Source organism: Mangifera indica, chromosome 4, assembly GCF_011075055.1.
Source record: "Mangifera indica cultivar Alphonso chromosome 4, CATAS_Mindica_2.1, whole genome shotgun sequence".
NCBI lineage: Eukaryota > Viridiplantae > Streptophyta > Magnoliopsida > Sapindales > Anacardiaceae > Mangifera > Mangifera indica.
This window is the reverse complement of record NC_058140.1, coordinates 20,816,695-20,834,645: the sequence shown is the minus strand read 5'-3', so window position 1 is coordinate 20,834,645 and position 17,951 is coordinate 20,816,695. Positions and strand designations below refer to the sequence as shown.

General features: G+C 33.5%; 4 protein-coding genes across 5 annotated transcripts; 1 reads left to right on the top strand and 3 right to left on the bottom strand.

Moving 5' to 3' along the window:
* Nucleotides 1–2,187: 2,187 nt before the first annotated feature.
* LOC123213351 (acyl-CoA--sterol O-acyltransferase 1) lies at nt 2,188–3,526 on the bottom strand. The gene has a single exon (XM_044632769.1). The coding sequence runs from the start codon at nt 3,392–3,394 to the stop codon at nt 2,309–2,311; it is 1,086 nt and encodes a 361-aa protein (XP_044488704.1). The 5' UTR covers nt 3,395–3,526; the 3' UTR covers nt 2,188–2,308.
* A 3,433-nt stretch (nt 3,527–6,959) lies between these two features.
* Nucleotides 6,960–9,314, bottom strand: LOC123213355 (structure-specific endonuclease subunit slx1). Its single transcript, XM_044632773.1, has 3 exons — nt 9,006–9,314; nt 8,449–8,555; nt 6,960–7,458 (listed from the first exon to the last, which is right to left on the bottom strand). The coding sequence occupies exons 1-3, from the start codon at nt 9,221–9,223 to the stop codon at nt 7,265–7,267; spliced, it is 519 nt and encodes a 172-aa protein (XP_044488708.1). The 5' UTR covers nt 9,224–9,314; the 3' UTR covers nt 6,960–7,264.
* Nucleotides 9,315–9,864: 550 nt separating this feature from the next.
* Nucleotides 9,865–12,728, bottom strand: LOC123213936 (pheophytinase, chloroplastic-like). Of its 2 annotated transcripts, XM_044633571.1 has the most exons (5): nt 12,554–12,728; nt 11,052–12,051; nt 10,611–10,802; nt 10,349–10,505; nt 9,865–10,225 (listed from the first exon to the last, which is right to left on the bottom strand). In XM_044633571.1, the coding sequence occupies exons 2-5, from the start codon at nt 12,032–12,034 to the stop codon at nt 10,001–10,003; spliced, it is 1,557 nt and encodes a 518-aa protein (XP_044489506.1). In that variant the 5' UTR covers nt 12,035–12,051; nt 12,554–12,728; the 3' UTR covers nt 9,865–10,000. The 2 variants fall into 2 exon arrangements, with proteins under 2 accessions (XP_044489506.1, XP_044489505.1); XM_044633570.1 differs by having other exon boundaries at nt 11,052–12,728.
* A 1,433-nt stretch (nt 12,729–14,161) lies between these two features.
* LOC123213937 (basic leucine zipper 23-like) lies at nt 14,162–16,477 on the top strand. Its single transcript, XM_044633572.1, has 2 exons — nt 14,162–14,824; nt 15,276–16,477. Exon 2 carries the CDS (start codon nt 15,327–15,329, stop codon nt 16,125–16,127), a length of 801 nt encoding a protein of 266 aa, XP_044489507.1. The 5' UTR covers nt 14,162–14,824; nt 15,276–15,326; the 3' UTR covers nt 16,128–16,477.
* Nucleotides 16,478–17,951: the final 1,474 nt, after the last annotated feature.

The window sequence follows — 17,951 nt, the reverse complement described above, 5'->3', positions numbered from 1 at the left end:
ATCATATTAGTATTATCATCATAACTCAAATTTATTTTAAATTAACACTAACTTTTTGACCAAATCGGAAGCTAGAAACATCTTTGCATTGGAGTTTCATTATCAACAAATTGACCAGTAAAAAGTAAAACGCATATAGAACGTAAGTAGTTATCCAAATGAATATTTATTGACGATTGACAGAGACAGAGAGGTCCCTCAAGATAACCCTACTTCAAATCAATCAAATCAACCGTATTTGGGCTAGCTTCATAATTGAGCAATGGTAACCAAACGTCCAGGTCATTCATATCCAAAAACTACCCAGCTTTTCTCAGAGGGCTTGATGCATCCTCTTAAGATAACAGTTATCATAGACCTATAGTAATATTTGCAGATGATAGATTGTGAAAAGTGCCGAACTAATAATTGAAAATGTAAATTTTTTATATAACTGATTATGAAAAAATTGTATAGTTATCTCACATCAAAGAATATAAGTGCAAGAGAAAACTCTATAATAAATATGGAGAAAGCCCCGCAACTAACTTTTTGGGTGAAATAGATCACAACACCTAACAATTATAGATTTAGTTATAAGAAATTATAAAAGTTTTCTTCTTTCTCTTTGTTAAAGCCAATCCAACTGCTTCCACAGATGACTTGAACACGTTTATTTCTCCATTGATAAGGACAAGCCATCCTTCACCACGCCATCATCACAAGAACATAAATTTCATAATAAGCTATGCCCATAAAAATGGTTGAAAGCATTACAAGTAGTTGGTTCAATGATAACTGTATTGAAAAGTTTCAAAAGAATTTTTATTAAAGGAGCTTCCATGCCCTCAAGAACAAGAAACCTGTGCATGTAAGATCAGATTTCAGTACTTGTGAGTAGCCATGAACCTGAAGCTATGGTGATACTTTTTTTTTTTCCAGTTTTTGTGGAAGCATTTCTTAGTGGGTTATCATGCATCATGAGCTTAATTATGTCAGTAATTAGATGGAATTAAGTTAGTGATTTGAAGTGATTAATATTAACTTAATCATGGGCTTAAAGGGATGCTTAAATTAAGGACAAGAAGAAAGTCGATTGATTTTTTCCTGAAAAGGCTGGTAGAACTTTAACAAGACAGGGCAGTATCCTCTTTCTGCCATACAAAAAGACAGTCTAATAAAATTTTGGCTTTTTTCAAGTTATTATTATTATTTTTTTTCCTAAAGGTAACTATAATGACAGTTAACATTTAAAAGTAGTTTCGATTCGAATTATTCTGGGTTTTGGTTTGTTGTTCCATTCAAATGAGTTGAACTCGAATATAGGTAATTTTAGTTCATCAAGCTTAAGCATAACCTACAATCAATACCAATAATTTTTTTTTCTTTTTAATGATTTTTCTTCTTTTTTTTCTAATAATCATTTTGTGTTATTGTTTTCCTTTTCTGATATCACTATTTAGCATCTCAAACTAGTTGTCCTCAATTTAAGTTAAACTCAAATTTATCCTTTATTCAAATCCGATTAGATTCAAATCTACTGCTAATAATATTATTCATGCCCATTGTTGTACTTCTCATAAGACAACCTTATTCATGTAATATATTATTGAAGAAATATTGTTAAAGATCATTGGCATAGGGCCACATATTATGGGCTAGACAAGGAGAAATCAACATCTAGACCAATCAAAAGTGGGCCTCGTAGAAACAATTCCCTCTCAAACTTGACAAGCTTCGTAATTCAGAAATCAGAGTTCTTCTCTTCTGCCCACATTGCCATCAAGGGATGGTCATATTTGAACTCATACTAGCTATTAAATCAAGTTGATCCAATGTAACAATGCTATATAAAAATATTTTGATTATACAAAATGAATACATAAAAGATATATTATTACATGATTAAATATTATTTTATTTTTAATTCAAAATAATTTAATTGTATAATGACAAAATATATGTATACTCATTTTATATACTTATAATATATATATATATATAGTTTTATTGTCAATTTAACATATCCTTTTAGGGTCAACGCCCAATTTGGGTTTGAAAAACAATATTAATCACTTGTCTAGGAAAATATTCCCTGAAGCCATGAACAAATAATTGTGTTTTCAAATTGTAAAATACTAAAATAACAAATAAAGATACTAACTTAAATATGATTAATATAAACAAGTTCAATCAGCCGTTGTGTTATTATGTTACTTTAAAATCAATTAATTACGTAATAATACATCATTTTATCAAATAAAAATACAATACCCACTTCCTATTTCCATGCCTAAAAACAAAATTACTCAAAATGTCATATTTTGCCTTATAAAATACTAACTATACTTTGACTCACATTCTTCATGTATGCTCCCAAAGCTGCATACTCTTCAAACGCCCTAACATCGACTTCATACCGGGAAAAATGTGGCAAAAACAGCCAGCAGCCGGTGAACATCATGAACACAACCGTCAATGGCCTCGATATCAAACTCGGCAACCGGAACTTACCAGTCACGGCCTTCTTTAGGGCAATCTCGGCCATTAAACAAAGCCCATGAAGAACAAAGAACCAAGTAATCTCCCAATTGGGCTTCACCCGGCGGAGGCCCAAGTAGAAAAACTGAAGCTCGTGCATTAACCCGGACACCACAAAAGTCGCGAAAACCGCGGGGAGTGGAGCCCACTTCCGACAGGCGACACGTGTGAAAAAATCGAGGGTGGGCTTGTATACGGTAGGGCGCAGGATACTGGTGACCATAAGGTTCCATCTTTTCCCCCAAAAGTCTTGCAGAGAAGTGGAAAGAAACGGCTCATTGAACTGCGGCTCGAGCTCGAGTCCGAGGACGGTTCGGGCCATGGTTGCACTCAGGGCGAGGATGAGTTCAAGCATGAAATAGATATGGAAAGCGTAGAGAAGAAGGACCATTTTTGGGTGCATAAGGTCGCTGTAATCATAAGCCTTGACAAAACCAGCCAAAAGTAGAGCCTTTATTGCATAATTCAAAGGGCCTTGTTTTTTACCATTTTCAGGATTTTTCTGAGATGGGGTTTGTTTTTTATGGCCATTTTGAGGTGGGCTGTGTTGGATCTTGATGGGGAGGCAACCGACGGCCGTGAAAAGAGGGAGAGAGATGGATGGATCTGAACATAAGGGACCAAAGCCGAAAGCAAAGAGCAGTAGCTTGAAATTTGCAAGCCAAGCAATGAAAAAAGCAGTGATGCCTAAGAGGTGAACTGAAGAAAGAAAGAGAGGAAGATACAGAAAAAAGGCCACAATTGGTAGCACAAAAACCAGTCTTTTTGAACCTTTAGGAACCATTTTGCCAATGCCATAACAGTAGCATAAACATAAGGCGACAGAAAGCCATACCTTGACAAAGTTTTTGATCTCCTTCTCACCACCTTCCATGAATCTTGTTTATTTCAGATCTTAATACGTCTGCGGCTGACAAAACAGTCCAAGCAGAGAACCAGAAGAACAAGATCAGGAATGTGCATGCATCTCTCAAGTCTTAAAGTTATTACAGACACATGCGTACATGAAAATATAGAAATGCTTTAATGAGGCGGTACATTTCCCATATACGGAAGGGTGTCATTAAAGTACATGTCATTGAATGGCCCACACTTTGATGATATGATCATGCCCACCTTAAATTTAAAAAAATCTAATTTTTATCTATCAGCCTCGTCTATAACAAATTCCATTTAATTGTTCAAAAATGACCACTTCGTGATTTTGTCTTATTTGTTGGACTTATATGAATTTTTTCTTAGCGTTTAATACAAATGCGAATTTTTAATGTATCCTTATTAATTTAAAATGAGTAATATTATATCTATTATTTTTAATATACAAATATATTTATATTTATATGTATTATTATATAATTAAATATATATAATTATTTATATACTAAAAGTATATATACATAATTTTATTAATTTAAAATTTTATAGCTTAAAGCATTGAGAAAATTAAAAGTTTTAATCTACTTAAAAATTTATCATTTAAACCTCAAAAAAACATTTCAATTATCAAAAAAAAAAAGTTCAAATTGCTCATAGGTAAGAGAAAGGCTATTATTAAAGGAACATTGACGATGACAAAAAAAGACGTTAACAAGGAAGGAGGCAAGTTATAGTCACAAATAGAAGAGGAAGATGAGATATCCTCACTTACAATGATAAAAGAGACAATAACATTGTTCGATATAATTTTTTTTCTCTGAAAAATCAATTGAGACTAGATTAAGAAATAACAACTAATGATAGAAAAAGATAACCAATGATGAAAAGATAAAAAAAGATAGAGTAAAAAGAAAATAAAAAGATTAAGAGAAAAAAAATAAAAAGAATAATCAAGAAAGAGAAACTAAAAAGAATAAAGGGACAAGAGAAATGTTTATGCAAAATAACCTTTGTATCCTTTCATGCAAATTTTCTTTTGTAATAGAAGTAGTGGAAAATAGGTGAAAAATTAGATTTTTTTAAACTTTAAGGGTGGAAAATGAGTCATTTTGGCCCAATAGTAATGTCAAAGTCTAAAGTGGGTTGGTTGGAATGATGCTGCCTGAGACTGAAATTTTCAGGCCATTGGAGAGACTTCCAATTACAAAACAAAATTTCATGGTGGAAATTCTAGAATGTGAACTTTTATTTTATGGTTTGTGGAAAACCACGGCTGGAGGTCAAAATCCTCGAGCTAGATATTTTTAATGTATGAACACATATATAACGCCAAAAATCAGAACATGAAAAATAAAAACTTTGTTAAAGGTGAAGGAATCTTCCTCACTCTTTTCTATTATTGTTTGTTTTTTAAGGCCAAACAACTATTTCCCACCCAAGGTTCAGCGTTTTCTCAAATGTCTCCCCTTTAACTATGAAAATACTAAACACCCACCCATGACCGGTTAGATTTAACAAAACTCTAATGGTGATAAAGATAAAATCGTCATTTTCTCTAGAATATTAAAAATAAACTAAAATAGAATATATTTTACCCCCTAAACTTTGAAAACTAAAATTCCCCCCCAGTCTAAGTTTTAAAAAATCGCAGTTTCACCCTCCCGAAGCATTGCCAACGGTCTCTCCCTCCAGAAGCATCCTCACCTTCCGGAGATCTCTTTCCTCCCATTTGGACTTCCAATCGGAGTCGGAGAAGTTGTGGAAGATGAAGAACTTCGTCGGGGAAGACGAAGTTCTTCGTCTTCCTAGTCGTCGTCGTCGTCTGGGAAGACGACGTCTTCCCAGACGAAGACAAGATGACGAGACGACTCGTCGTCCTCTGGGAAGACGAGTCGTCTTCATCTGGGAAGACAATCGTCTTCCCAGACAGCTTTTCTCTGCATCGGATGTGTTGAGATCGAGTTGAGAGGGGTCGTCGGTGGAAGAGAAACCGTTGAGAGGGGAAGACGGCCGGTGATGACGCCGGAGAAAGCGACGGAGAAGGGTTTGGAAATAAACCCTAGGGGGGAAAATGCAATCTTTTCAAACTTAGCTTAGAGAAAAAATATTAGTTTTTAAACTTTTAGAGGGGAAAATGAGATTAAATTTTTAGGCGTTAGGGTTCTATTAAATCTTATCGGTCATGAGTGAGTATTTGGTGTTTTCATAGTTAAAGGGAGGACATTTGAGAAAACGCTAAACCTTGGGTGGGAAATAGTCGTTTGGCCGTTTTTTAATATCAAAGCAATGGGTCATTGATTAAAACATTGTGAAATGTGATTTGAGAAGAAAGGTGAAAGAGGATTAAACAATTTCTTCCTATGCTTTTCTAGATTTCTTTCAACCGCCTCTACAACAATCACACGTGCAAAGAATAATAATAAAAAATCAATAATATCTAAATTATTATAATCCTTTTGTATGGAATAGGACCTAAATCCTAAATCATATACTTATGTAACATGGAAATGATATTTTAAATTAATAATATTTATTTTAACTTGTAAAGTTTAAAAGCTGAACCACATTTACAAACATCTACCGATATTATAATTTTTTAAACTACCAATACATATTTTAACTTACAAAAGCCTAAGAAAAAAAAATTGTGATAATAATGTGTGCGTGTGTGTATATGTGTATATATAAAATCTTGTCAAACTCTATCGGTGAGATGATGGACCAACACTCCTGCAAAAATTAAATTGATTTTGAATTCTAATTCTTTAATGACACTTAACCCAGATCAAATCTAACCTGAGTCACGAGGGATTTGATATTTTTGATTTATTAATAGAAAGTGTCTTTTTACTGATAATCTAGTTACCAATTAGCTTAGTTGCTTTAGAGTGGAAGATTGAAAGGATTTTATTTCATTTGAAAAATTATGATTGGAGATAGGTCTCAGTTGAAGATTGTATGTGTTTTACCAATGATTTTATGGTTGGAAATATTATGGTTGACAAGATAGTTGCAAACTGCGATTTTTATGGTTGATGAGTTAGTTGCAGACTTGTTGAACGACCAAAAATGTGTGTAATGACAAAGACGTTGGTGGACTTGGCGCAATCGGAATGCAACTTGGCCGAATGTTATTGGATCTCTTTCACCCAAAAACTAGTTTCAAGAGATAAGACTTTCTCTCATCGCCTCGAACTAATGTGGTCCTCCCCTCACACATTGGATTATCAATTCGACACTTTTCACAACCAAACCCAACATTATCCTCGTCATCCAGGCCAACAATAAACTCTCCTTAATTGGGCCTTCAAAATTAAGCTAATGGAGAATAATTGTAGAAAACCTCCCTCTTATCTGAGCCTTCGAGAACGAACTCTCCCTAATTTAAGTTTTCAGAACCAGTCTAACAACTTATTTGGGCCCCAGAGATAAGCTTTACTAGATCGGGACTTCAAGTCGTCAGTCAAGTCACTTCAAACAAGATATTAATGACTCTTCTTTGAACTTATGTTCATCTTGTAGAGTTCCAGAGTATATTCAAAGATGAAATGAACTCGCAATACAATAAAAAATTTGGCAGTGTTATTATGATCTAGAGGGACAACATCTTCATGTTGCCACAAATCAAAGGAACAAGAAGCCAGTTTCGACATTCTAAAGTACAGACACACCTTCAGCTGCGCCAGTATATCCTTAATGAAGAAAGACTAGTCACATTTGAATTAGTATTTGATAATACATGCTTTTTCATTATTGAGATATATAGGATTAATACTGTGTACAGGAATGATGGAGATGGGTGTTTCCTTTACCCTATATTATACACTTCTCATTAATTTAGCATACATCCGGGATTATTTACAACAATCTAGAAAGGGTTCAATTGCCAATCAATTTCTAAGTGACTGCAATGAAGAGATGCTTTCACTCTATTTAGAGCTGCTTGCCTGTGTTGCAGCAGTGGAAGTGATTTATCATTCTTCTGCTTCATTGTGTCTTCACGATTCCTTTTGCGTGGCAATTTCCGTGAGAAGATTTTCCATTTTGATTCAAATTCGCAAGCTGCATAAATGATACAAGGAAACATTCATAAGAATTTATAGAACCTCAAGAAGCAACATGAATTAGAAAGTTTCCGATAATAAAACTGTGTGATCGTCATGTTAAAGCAATTGTTTTTTACTCTTGTCCTAATCATTGTTAATGTTTGTGACTAAGTAATGGAGATTTCAGCTATTCTCTAGAGCAAAAGATTTCAGGGAAAGGCACAAAAATTGCAAATAATCATCAAACAGTTCAATAGAGCTGCATTCATGGTTATCACCGATGGGAAACCATTGGTCAAGGAATTCCATTGTTATATACTGTAGCAGCCTTAAAATGGTGTTGCAGAGCAATCAGCAATGTCAAATAATTTTATGAATAACTGGAAAAGATGACTTTATAAAGGGAGTAACTGATACTACGTAATTCTTTAAATAGTTTTGGAAATTCCAAGAGAAAACAAAGAAAGGCAGAACAAAGGTGATCATATGTGAGATTGCAACATCATAGTCCAATAGCCCGACTTGTTTTGGACAGATAATCTATCACATTTTGCTTTAAAGCTTTGTAACTTAAAATATGTCTTGAGAGTTTAAGAGTTCATAAATTATTTAATAAATTTCCTGTTATCATTCTCAATTAATGTAGGATGCTCGTACATATCCAACATCTCTTATGCTTTGTGGATGCTGAATTTATATTAGGGTAAAAAGTTGGAAATATATCTGCTATTTAGACCATTGTTGGAACAAATCAAATAGGGAACTTGAAGACAACAAAATTCCAAGAATCCACTGCAATATAAACAAGGAAAGCACAGAAAGATATTTTCCAGATACATTTAAAGCTGCAGCATTCTAATTCAATAAACGTGTTTCTCTATGAGTACTTCACAGAAACTATATTGTTTAACATCAACATATTCAAAGGAACTTCCTTCTTCTCCATTAATCAAACAAAAAGGGAAAACACAATCTTTCAAGGCAACAGATGTATAAGTGGAATTACCTTCACTTTGGCCGTAGAAACCTCGAATTAAGCATGCACAAACCCATGGTCTTCCTGCACGGGATGCTTTAGCACCACCTTTTAGTTCACCATTATGTTGTTTCAAGCTGCAAAGAGTACAGGACTTATTTATCATGCTTAAGTTACTGAATAATACAATGAAGACAGCACATAAAAGATGAAGAAAATACATTCAGACCAACCAAACAATATAGGAGTGGTAGGCTATTTAAGCAGTCTTATATTATATTCCCAATCAATGTGGGATGTCCTAGGTTGTTACAAATTCAGCCATTAAATAACAATAAATCACCTCAGTTTGATCCAATTTGACTCAGGTAAACATATACCTAGACTTTGACAAAATACTCAATCTCAACAGACAAAGCACGTTTAGCATGCAGATTAGCCGATCAAACAAATAAAAATCCGACCGTTTAAAGAAAAATTCAAACATTTGAATCATGCCCAGATGCCCAATTTTGATAAGCTCTCAAATAGATTCCGATAGACGAACTTGTGTAATTTCTCAAAATTTTCACATGAATCAAGCGTACCGGCGAGAGAAATCGGTGGTGACACCAACGTAGGTCTTGATAGGGGTGTTGGTAGAGACAATGAGATACACACACCATGATCTTGATTTAGAATTCGTATTTGGACTCGGTTGTAACTGGGATTTTAATATTCTTGATGTTGCTGATGAAGATGATGGTTTCGCTGGGTTAGGGTTTGAAAGTTTTACGGATCGAAAAGTTTGAGAGAGAAGCCTCATCTCTGTCGTTACTGGTTTTTTATTTATTTCAATTCTGATTATATATGGTTTCGTTCATAACCCAAATAGCCGTTGACGTTGAACCTCGGCGGCTCGTTTAAAATTCTGTTATACTGGTTTTGCATCAGTTGGTTTTTTTTCTTTATTAAATATTGTAAGTAGGGTTAGACGCTGTTCAAATGGGTTGAAACTAAAATAGAATAAATTGAATTCAAACTCAAACTAAGAATTAGACTTTAAGCCAAGTTCAGATTAATTCAAATATAATACTTCAAGTCAAATCAAATTTAGCTCTTATTTATTCAAGTCTAACTCTACTAAAATCCATAACTTGTGTGCAGTGTGCGCTAAAACTACACAATTCAAATAGGCGTGGCACTTGTAATTCTAACCTTGTTTTCTTGAAATTACTTGGAAGAAAGTAAGGGGAGTGAGCGGCTCTAGAGCTTAATAAATTGGCCAAAAGACGATTCCAACCATTCAACAATGTAAAATTTTTTCAAGCATATAAGCTTCTCCTCATTTTAAATAACAAAAATTCCTTTCTTATATGCTCACATTCAATCTATGAAGAACTTCTGTTTCTTCTTAACATGATGTTATATTTAGTAACTGAAACAGTAAGTTTCAACTTCCAAGTCTGACAGAAGAACTTTCAGAAACTTAATATAATGAATCATTTAATCAAAATTTACTATGTTTTCTATGATACATCAAAAGAATACAAAACATATAAGAATTCACATAACTTTTGGCAAACTAAAACTAAGCTCTGTGTCAGTGATCAAGCCGAGATGTAATAAAGGACAGAATCCGGTTCCAGATTGAGAACTTGGAACCATGGAATTGTACTCTTACTGATTTTTTTGATCCTTCTCTAACAAATTCCAAGTCCTTGGCAATGCTATCCTGAATGCTTTCTATGTCATCAAGCAGAGGTAGTGCTATTAAACCCTTGGACTCCAGATTTTTTATCCACCCATGAAGTAAATAGTTCACAACCTGTGTAGCTGACGACAGTCAGATGTCAAATAAAGAAAAGAATTAAGGCCAAAAAGGAAAATACTGATGCAAGATAACTGCTGCATCACCATGCGCTATCCTAATCAGTGAAAAGCTGTGTACCTCAGGCACTTCATCATGTGGGCAGTGACCAGCTGGACTGAGTTCATAGTATGGAGCTTCAGGTAGCTGCCTTTTCACCTTAAGGCCCCAGATAGGCTTAACCCAGGGGTCTTCTTTTCCATACATGAGACAGATTGGAACATCATTCATCTGACACCTAACCATTAGAAGAACCAGACATCCTTAAAATGGAGCAACAAAAAGAGGAAATGCAATACTGGAAATCTTTTATCTCACAATGAGAGATTTTAGTAATACTTACCCAGATAATGCCTCCCTGAAGGATAGTTGTCCCTGTGGAGCAAACATAATTGATGCAAATGATGCGGCAGCAGCAGGATGTTCGGTTGTCTCAAGAATACAAGAGAAAACTTTGTCTACATTAGTAGAATGATCTGCATAAACCTGTTTAAGCACCTCAGCGATACTTTGTGGATCACTTATTTTCTGCCAACTACAGTGACAAAAAGTTAGAATAAGTTGAACATGATTGGAAAAGAGAAAATACAACTGCCTTATCTCGGGAACATAGTATTACCAATATGCCTAAAAACTATTTTTCTGAATTTTCGATTTCAGATTAAAAACATTAAGAGAATATTTTTACAAGAACTTTGTTGAAAAACAACTAGGGCAAATTAAAAGTACAGAGGTTCACAAATAGAATCATATGTTATTATTAATTAATTAAAGAAAAACTTACATCAATTCTGTGAGCTTTCGCACATTTGCAGGCAGAGGAAATGTTCCAGACCATGGAAAAATCTTTGCTAGTCTTGGGGACTTCACAGGATTAGGTAAAAATCCCCAAAAGGGGGTTGCATTAAGCAATGTAACACCCTTCACTAGTTGAGGGTTGCACGCAGCAAAGTAAACTGCAACAAATCCTCCAAGGGAGTTCCCCACAACATAAACTGGTTCGCGAATGACCTCTTCTATGAAATAGCGAACCTGATCCCGCCATAAATCCATAGAAAAAACAAGCTCACTTGCCCATGGTTCAGCGTCATCTCCAAATCCCCACACTTTATCCTTCCTTTCTGTTGTAACTCCTTCCTCAGACCGAGCAGTAGGATCTTCAAATGGCAATGACATGCCTTGCCCAAGAAAGTCAATCGCCCATACTCTATATTCCCTGCCCAAATCTTTTAGTTGCTTCTCATAATGAAAAGTACCAACACCAAATCCAGGAAGAAACAGTACGGGTGGGGAATTTACATTCTCACACCCAGCCTTCTCATAATGCACAGTTAATTTAGGTTTCCACTCCCAAAAGCAACTACTTATAGGTGCACCACATTCATCATTGGATTCATCTGGCAAGCCTGAAATTAAAACCTTTGGTATTGATGCCCCATCTTTCGAAATACTTCCAGCACCCTCTTCCCCATCAATTACATATGCATCATAGTTTCCACTCGATACCTTTGAACAGACCTTTTTAAACCCTTTAACAGTTTTTAATGAATAAGAACCTTTTCCATGATCAACATTCTTTAAGAATAACTGTTTACTATCACAGTATCTTGGGAGCCCACTTCTGAAATTAATCCTAGTATACAATATATTTTGTTTCCTAAATGATGTAAGCTTTGAGTGGCATGAACTCGAACCTCTCTCCTCAAATTTCCACCTCAAGTGTACAACATGACAGCTTGGCGGACAATTGTATGATATAATTTCCATACCCAGAAACTTTTTCACTATAATGATCACCCAAAGCAAATACTTCACCAATAGTTTAACATGACTCTCTATCTAGTTGTATAAACAACTAACAGTTAAAAAAAAAAAAAAAACAAATTTAACCTCATGACTCATACAATATTAGCTCCCAAAAGCTTAAGAACATAGCAAAACCCAATCCAGAGCAATTCTTAGGCCAAGTCAAAAGAAAATCATCCTTAAACTCAAAATTATCAATAGGAAATTTCCATAGTATTACTTTCTTTCTTTTCCATCATTTCCTGGCAACCAAACAGGCTTTCAAGAAAAAAAAAAAAGCAAAGCACACATGACCAGAAACTACAAGAGCTAGCTTTTAGATAAACTAACCTTGAATTCCCACCAAAAAATAGAACTCATAAACTTGTTTACAATTGCTGACTACAACATAAGAATCATTAAAAATTATGAAAATAAAAATCAAGCAAAACTGATCAACAAACAAACACCATTCAACACCAAAAAAGAATGTTCTTTTACCTCTAATTTGAAGAGGGAAGTTTCATCAGAGTGTGAAGGATTGTAATGGAACTTTAAGAGAGAATAACCCGGTTGCTTGAAAGCTTCTTCTTCCTCTCAAAGCCAAGAGAAAAAATCCAATTATTGTATTTACGCTATTTTCTGTTGAATATTGAAAGCATGCATAGTTGCTTTACTAGAATAATCTAACCACGCTTTAAGAACTTGTACCTCGTGAAGTAATTGCCTGTACTTTCTATTGCCCTTTCATTTGTCACCGACCCCCTAATTGTAAATTGTGATTGAAAAAACATTCTGCATGTAATTTTAAATAATTTTAAATTAAAAATAAAATAATAATAAATAATATTATATTATTTATATATTTAAATTATATATAAAATATATATATATACTACAAACGACATTTATTAAAATAATTTTATTTTTTCTCTTTTATATAGGTAAGTAATTATTTTTTTATTATACATATGTAACTCAAGATATAAAATATTTAAAATATGTTTAAACTTTTTATTTATTCACTTAATTAAAATATAAACTTACTTAATTAAGATATAAAATATCACACTATATCTTCTAACTATCCTACTTGACCAAGCTATTCTGTCTTGGCTAACCAACTAATCTACTTGGTTAATCTATTCAGTTAGGGAGGATTGACCAACCCATTCAATTAATCGTAAATTTTAAAATTTTCTCTTTTTAAAAATAAAATCAAACTAAAAAATAATTATATTTATATTATAAAAAAATAGTTATATATGTATAAAAAGAAAAGAAAGATGACTATTTTAATTAATATTTATGATTATATTGTTTTTATAAAATTATTTAATATTAATTTTAAAATTTTATTATAAATTGATAGTTAAATAAAATAGTATTTGAAAAAAATATAATAAGGTAATTGAAAATTTTTAAAATTATAATATGATAATTATAATTTTTATTATTTTTTAAAAAAATTATCCTTAATATACATTTATATATAAAATAAAAAAAATTGAGTTTTTTAAATGGTTGAGAAAGCATGGAAGAAAAATGAAGAACTTGATGTAGCCACGTCAGTATGAGATGAAGCTTGATCGTTTCGTCTCTTTACATGTGTCACCTACCCTTGACATGGATATGATAGAGCAAAATCAAGTGCTGATTCACTGATTTCATATCATTTCATGGGTCAACGAGATTCTTTTGTGAATGAGATGCTTGATTTTTTGCAGAAATAATAAGACAAAACAAACAATCACATTTAAGCTAATTAAAAATATAACCTTTATTTTGGTTCACTCGACCTATACCTTATAGAATTAATATAATTTCAATACTTTCTCACCTATCACAGTCCAATTAATTACAACATTGATTTTTTTATTTTCTTACACTCTTAACTCTCATTTTCACTTTCGATAACTTATTTAAGATAGTAATTTAACTTTTATAATTATTTTTGTTACCGATCTTATCGATTTTACCTTTTTTATTTTATTGATATTCTTGTTTTTTAACTCATTTTACCTTAAGACTCTTGTTACATCAATAACTTGTTACATGTTAAAAACTTTGTTGAATAACTTCATCTTAATTTTAAGTTTACCCGGTTCATACTAGTTACACCAAATCCAAGTGCATGCCAAGTTTATGAAAGCTTATGCAGTAACTGAAATAAAGAGAAGAGGATGAAAATCAAGTTTCCCTGGTGAATCTAAGGTGCAAAGTGCCACCCACTACCCTAAAAAATTGCTTTTGAAGCTAACTGGAAGAACAAGAAGCTCTTTATTCAGCTGATCTGGAATGGGGTGGCTATCCAGATTACTCAGAAACGACAAAGAACTGCATTTGATAAAGCATGAATTTGCTCCTCCAATTGAATGTCCTGTAGTTGTTTTCAGATATCGGAAAAATGGCAAAGGGGAAACACTTCAGTCCAAAGCTATAAAGGGGGATAATAAGATTCTATCACAAGACTGAAAAGTGATTGGCTTGTACATTGAAAAATATAATATAATATGACAATAGATTCAATGGAAAGCCAAATGAAAAGAGTCAACAACAAAATTTTCTCTTATTTTCTGAACCACTTAGCTGTTATCTCTACTTTTGTGCCTTCTTTTTTCGGCCAGATTAGTCTTCCTACGCTTGACTTACTTTCATATTTCACGCAGATAAAACCAGAAAATTTCTGTGCAATTGTACCATCAGAAATGAGTAAAGGTGGCTCACAGATGAAATCATCAGGGTCAGAGAATCTTACTGGAAAAAAAACAGGTAAACTTTCTGTTCAAGTCCACAATTTTATCATCTTGCCCCACTTGAAGCTTTGATTCTCTTCAGTGGTTGAGGGAGTTCCACTTCAAAGCTCTTTGCCTTTATGCTTTGCTTTTATCTTCTTACCAAGTATCTCCTCCTGTGTTGTGTATTCTTTAGATTGCTCACAAAGCTTAGTTTTCTTTTGTTTAACCCTCAACTCTTGATTGAGTACAGGGTTTTTCTTTGCTTATTAGTATACGTTGATCATGAACACTGATGCTGTGGACAATTAGTGGATTAGGTTCTGCATGCTGGCTGTGATTCTTTGCATATATTCTTGAAATTTCTAAAATTATTATTTCCATTATCAGAATCATACCTTTTGACTTTGATTGAGAACTGTATGAATTGGCTGTCTAGAAGATTAATTATTTTAGTCTTACACAAAGATATTGCCTTGTTGGAGTAGTTGTGTCAGGAGAATTGGGTGTTTTAGATTAGTTCATCCACTTCTGTTGTTATGCAAGAACACATGAATGATGGAGAGGTAGAGCTTTCAGATCAAGCTCTAATGGCAAAATTGGGAACTTCTCCTTCTGTGGACTCATTTCTTGATGAATTGTTGAAGAACACTAGAACATGTACCCACACTCATACTTGCAACCCACCTGGCCCTGAGGTGGCTGTGCATACACATACTTGCTACCATACACACACTCAAGTTATTCCATCCGAAGAAGATCATGATCATGATCATGATCACTCGAATGGTAGAGAGCATTCTGGTTTAAAACCAAGAAGGTCATTAGGTAATAGAGAAGCTGTTAGAAAGTATCGGGAGAAAAAGAAGGCACACGCAGCTTATTTAGAAGAGGAAGTCAAGAAATTGCGTTTGTTGAACCAGCAACTAGTTAGGAAATTGCAAGGGCAAGCTATTCTTGAAGCTGAGGTATTGAGGTTGAGAGGTCTTTTGGCAGACCTTAAAGCAAAAATTGATGATGAGTTAGGTGTTTTCCCATTCCAAAAGCAGTGTCATACCTCAACTATAATGAAGGAAGGTGATTGCAGTGTGCATACTGGCGGGACAATCGGCCTTCGGTGTGAGGGTGATCTACCATGCTTTGATCCACAAGCAGAGCCATCTTCACAAACTGATATCGGTGGAAGTGGGAAAATGGTGGCATTGTGGGAAGGAAATTGCCATCCTGCTAAAATAGATTGTTTAGTTAACAGACATGATCATATAATGAATGCTGATCAAGGATGGGCTTTCAACGCGGTCGAAGCAATGGTATCATCTGCATCTCAAGCTGCTGAATAAAAAGAGTGAAATATTTTGTAAGATTTTCTTCGATTTACTGATGTTGGTAATTTACGAAAGTATAGAATACAGGAGTATCTTTGCATATATACATCAATGTTTTTAGATACTAAAATATACTAATATAGATCTCCAAATGTTGTCACTGTAAATCTATACATATATAGTGCATAACAGCTTCAGCTCAACAGAAACTTTTGTACTTGAGGACTCTACTTTTTCATTTTGATATCTCAGAGCAGCTTGTAAGGTAACTGTCTTTAGAAAGCACTTTCTCTTGTTCATGTCAATGAATGTGTACATTGAAGTTTCGTATAAAAAATCTGCTGCTTCTTGTTGGAGACTTTTTATGATTACCTCTTGATTGAGACCAAGCTGAATTTTCCAGGCTTTGTTTTTTTCTCCACATTGAATTGGGCTGAAGTGGACCAGCAATTGATTGAGGTGGGTGTTGTACACAAGAGCTAAGCATAGCCCAAAAGTGTGTCTCCTTCAAATGTTACAGTAAATACTGATTATCACCTTCATGGGTGGATTTAGTTAAGCCGAATCCAAACAAGGGTCATTTCGAATTTGATTTGAATCTAAAATGGTTAGCTTAAACTCAAACTTGAAGTAGAATTTGAGCTAGAACTACAAGCTTAACTCTTTTTACCTTGACAAAATACAAAATAAAGCTAATAACTATCTATATTTATTTCATACATTAAAAAATCTCAAGAAATCCGCTCATCGGAATTTTCATATTGAACAGCAAGATACACTATTTCAACAAAAAAAAATATAATAATAATGGCATCAATTGGGCATTGTTTTATTTTGAAATTTTTATGGTTGATAGTAGTTGGTTAATCAAAGTCTACATATATATATATATATATATATATATATATATATATGCTTTTATGGAACAAGTCTATGGACAAGTATTTATTCATCTAATGGGCGACAGTCACTGAAAGAGACTTTAAAATTTTCCACACGATCTGAGAGAGAACGTATGTTATCCTGGTTGATTATAAAAATGAAGGATGTTCAGCCTCTTCAAGTTATCATTCTAACCATGGCCCTCCAAATATTCATCGCATTCACACTTAAAAATGTGAATTTGAATCGAATTAAATAAAAATTAGTTCAAAGCTCAACTCGATTTTAGAATACTCAATTGAAATTTGAGTTAATTTAAATTAATAAATAATATTATAAAAAAAATAAATAATATTATCAAATGGACAAACCATGATGCCGAAGGTGTGAATCTGTTTGTAAACCTTTGAACACAAGTCCAACTGCAGAAGATGCAACCGAAGCTGCCTCTATCCCTAGTTCATTTTCTGATCATAAATTAACTTTAATTCACAGAGTCCATCTTTGATTGAACAGCGTGATGTCTGGAGGACGTCATCTAATATATTTTCTGGTTCAGATGATCGGTCTTTCTCAGCACAGACAAGACTTTGAACAAACATATATAAACTATCTCCCGTCGAAATTTAGAAATGTTTTCCTGAAATGAAGCCTCATGGAAACTTGAATGCATCACATCAAAAACCAAAAGATGATAGGATAGGATCAGACAGCCAGATGTCTCAGCATTTTGAGCTCAATTATAATTCCGGGCAAGTAAGCCACAGACTTAAGGATTGTGAGCAATTAAACCTTTAATATGATCAGTTAAAAACCGATAATAAAAATTATAATAAATTTAGGTTTAATATCGTAACGTAATTTTCTTAAAACAGATTTGTCTCATTTACTAAAATGTATAAAAAATTGAATAATATATATAATTTAAAAAACAATAACAAAGAAATATTAAGAGAG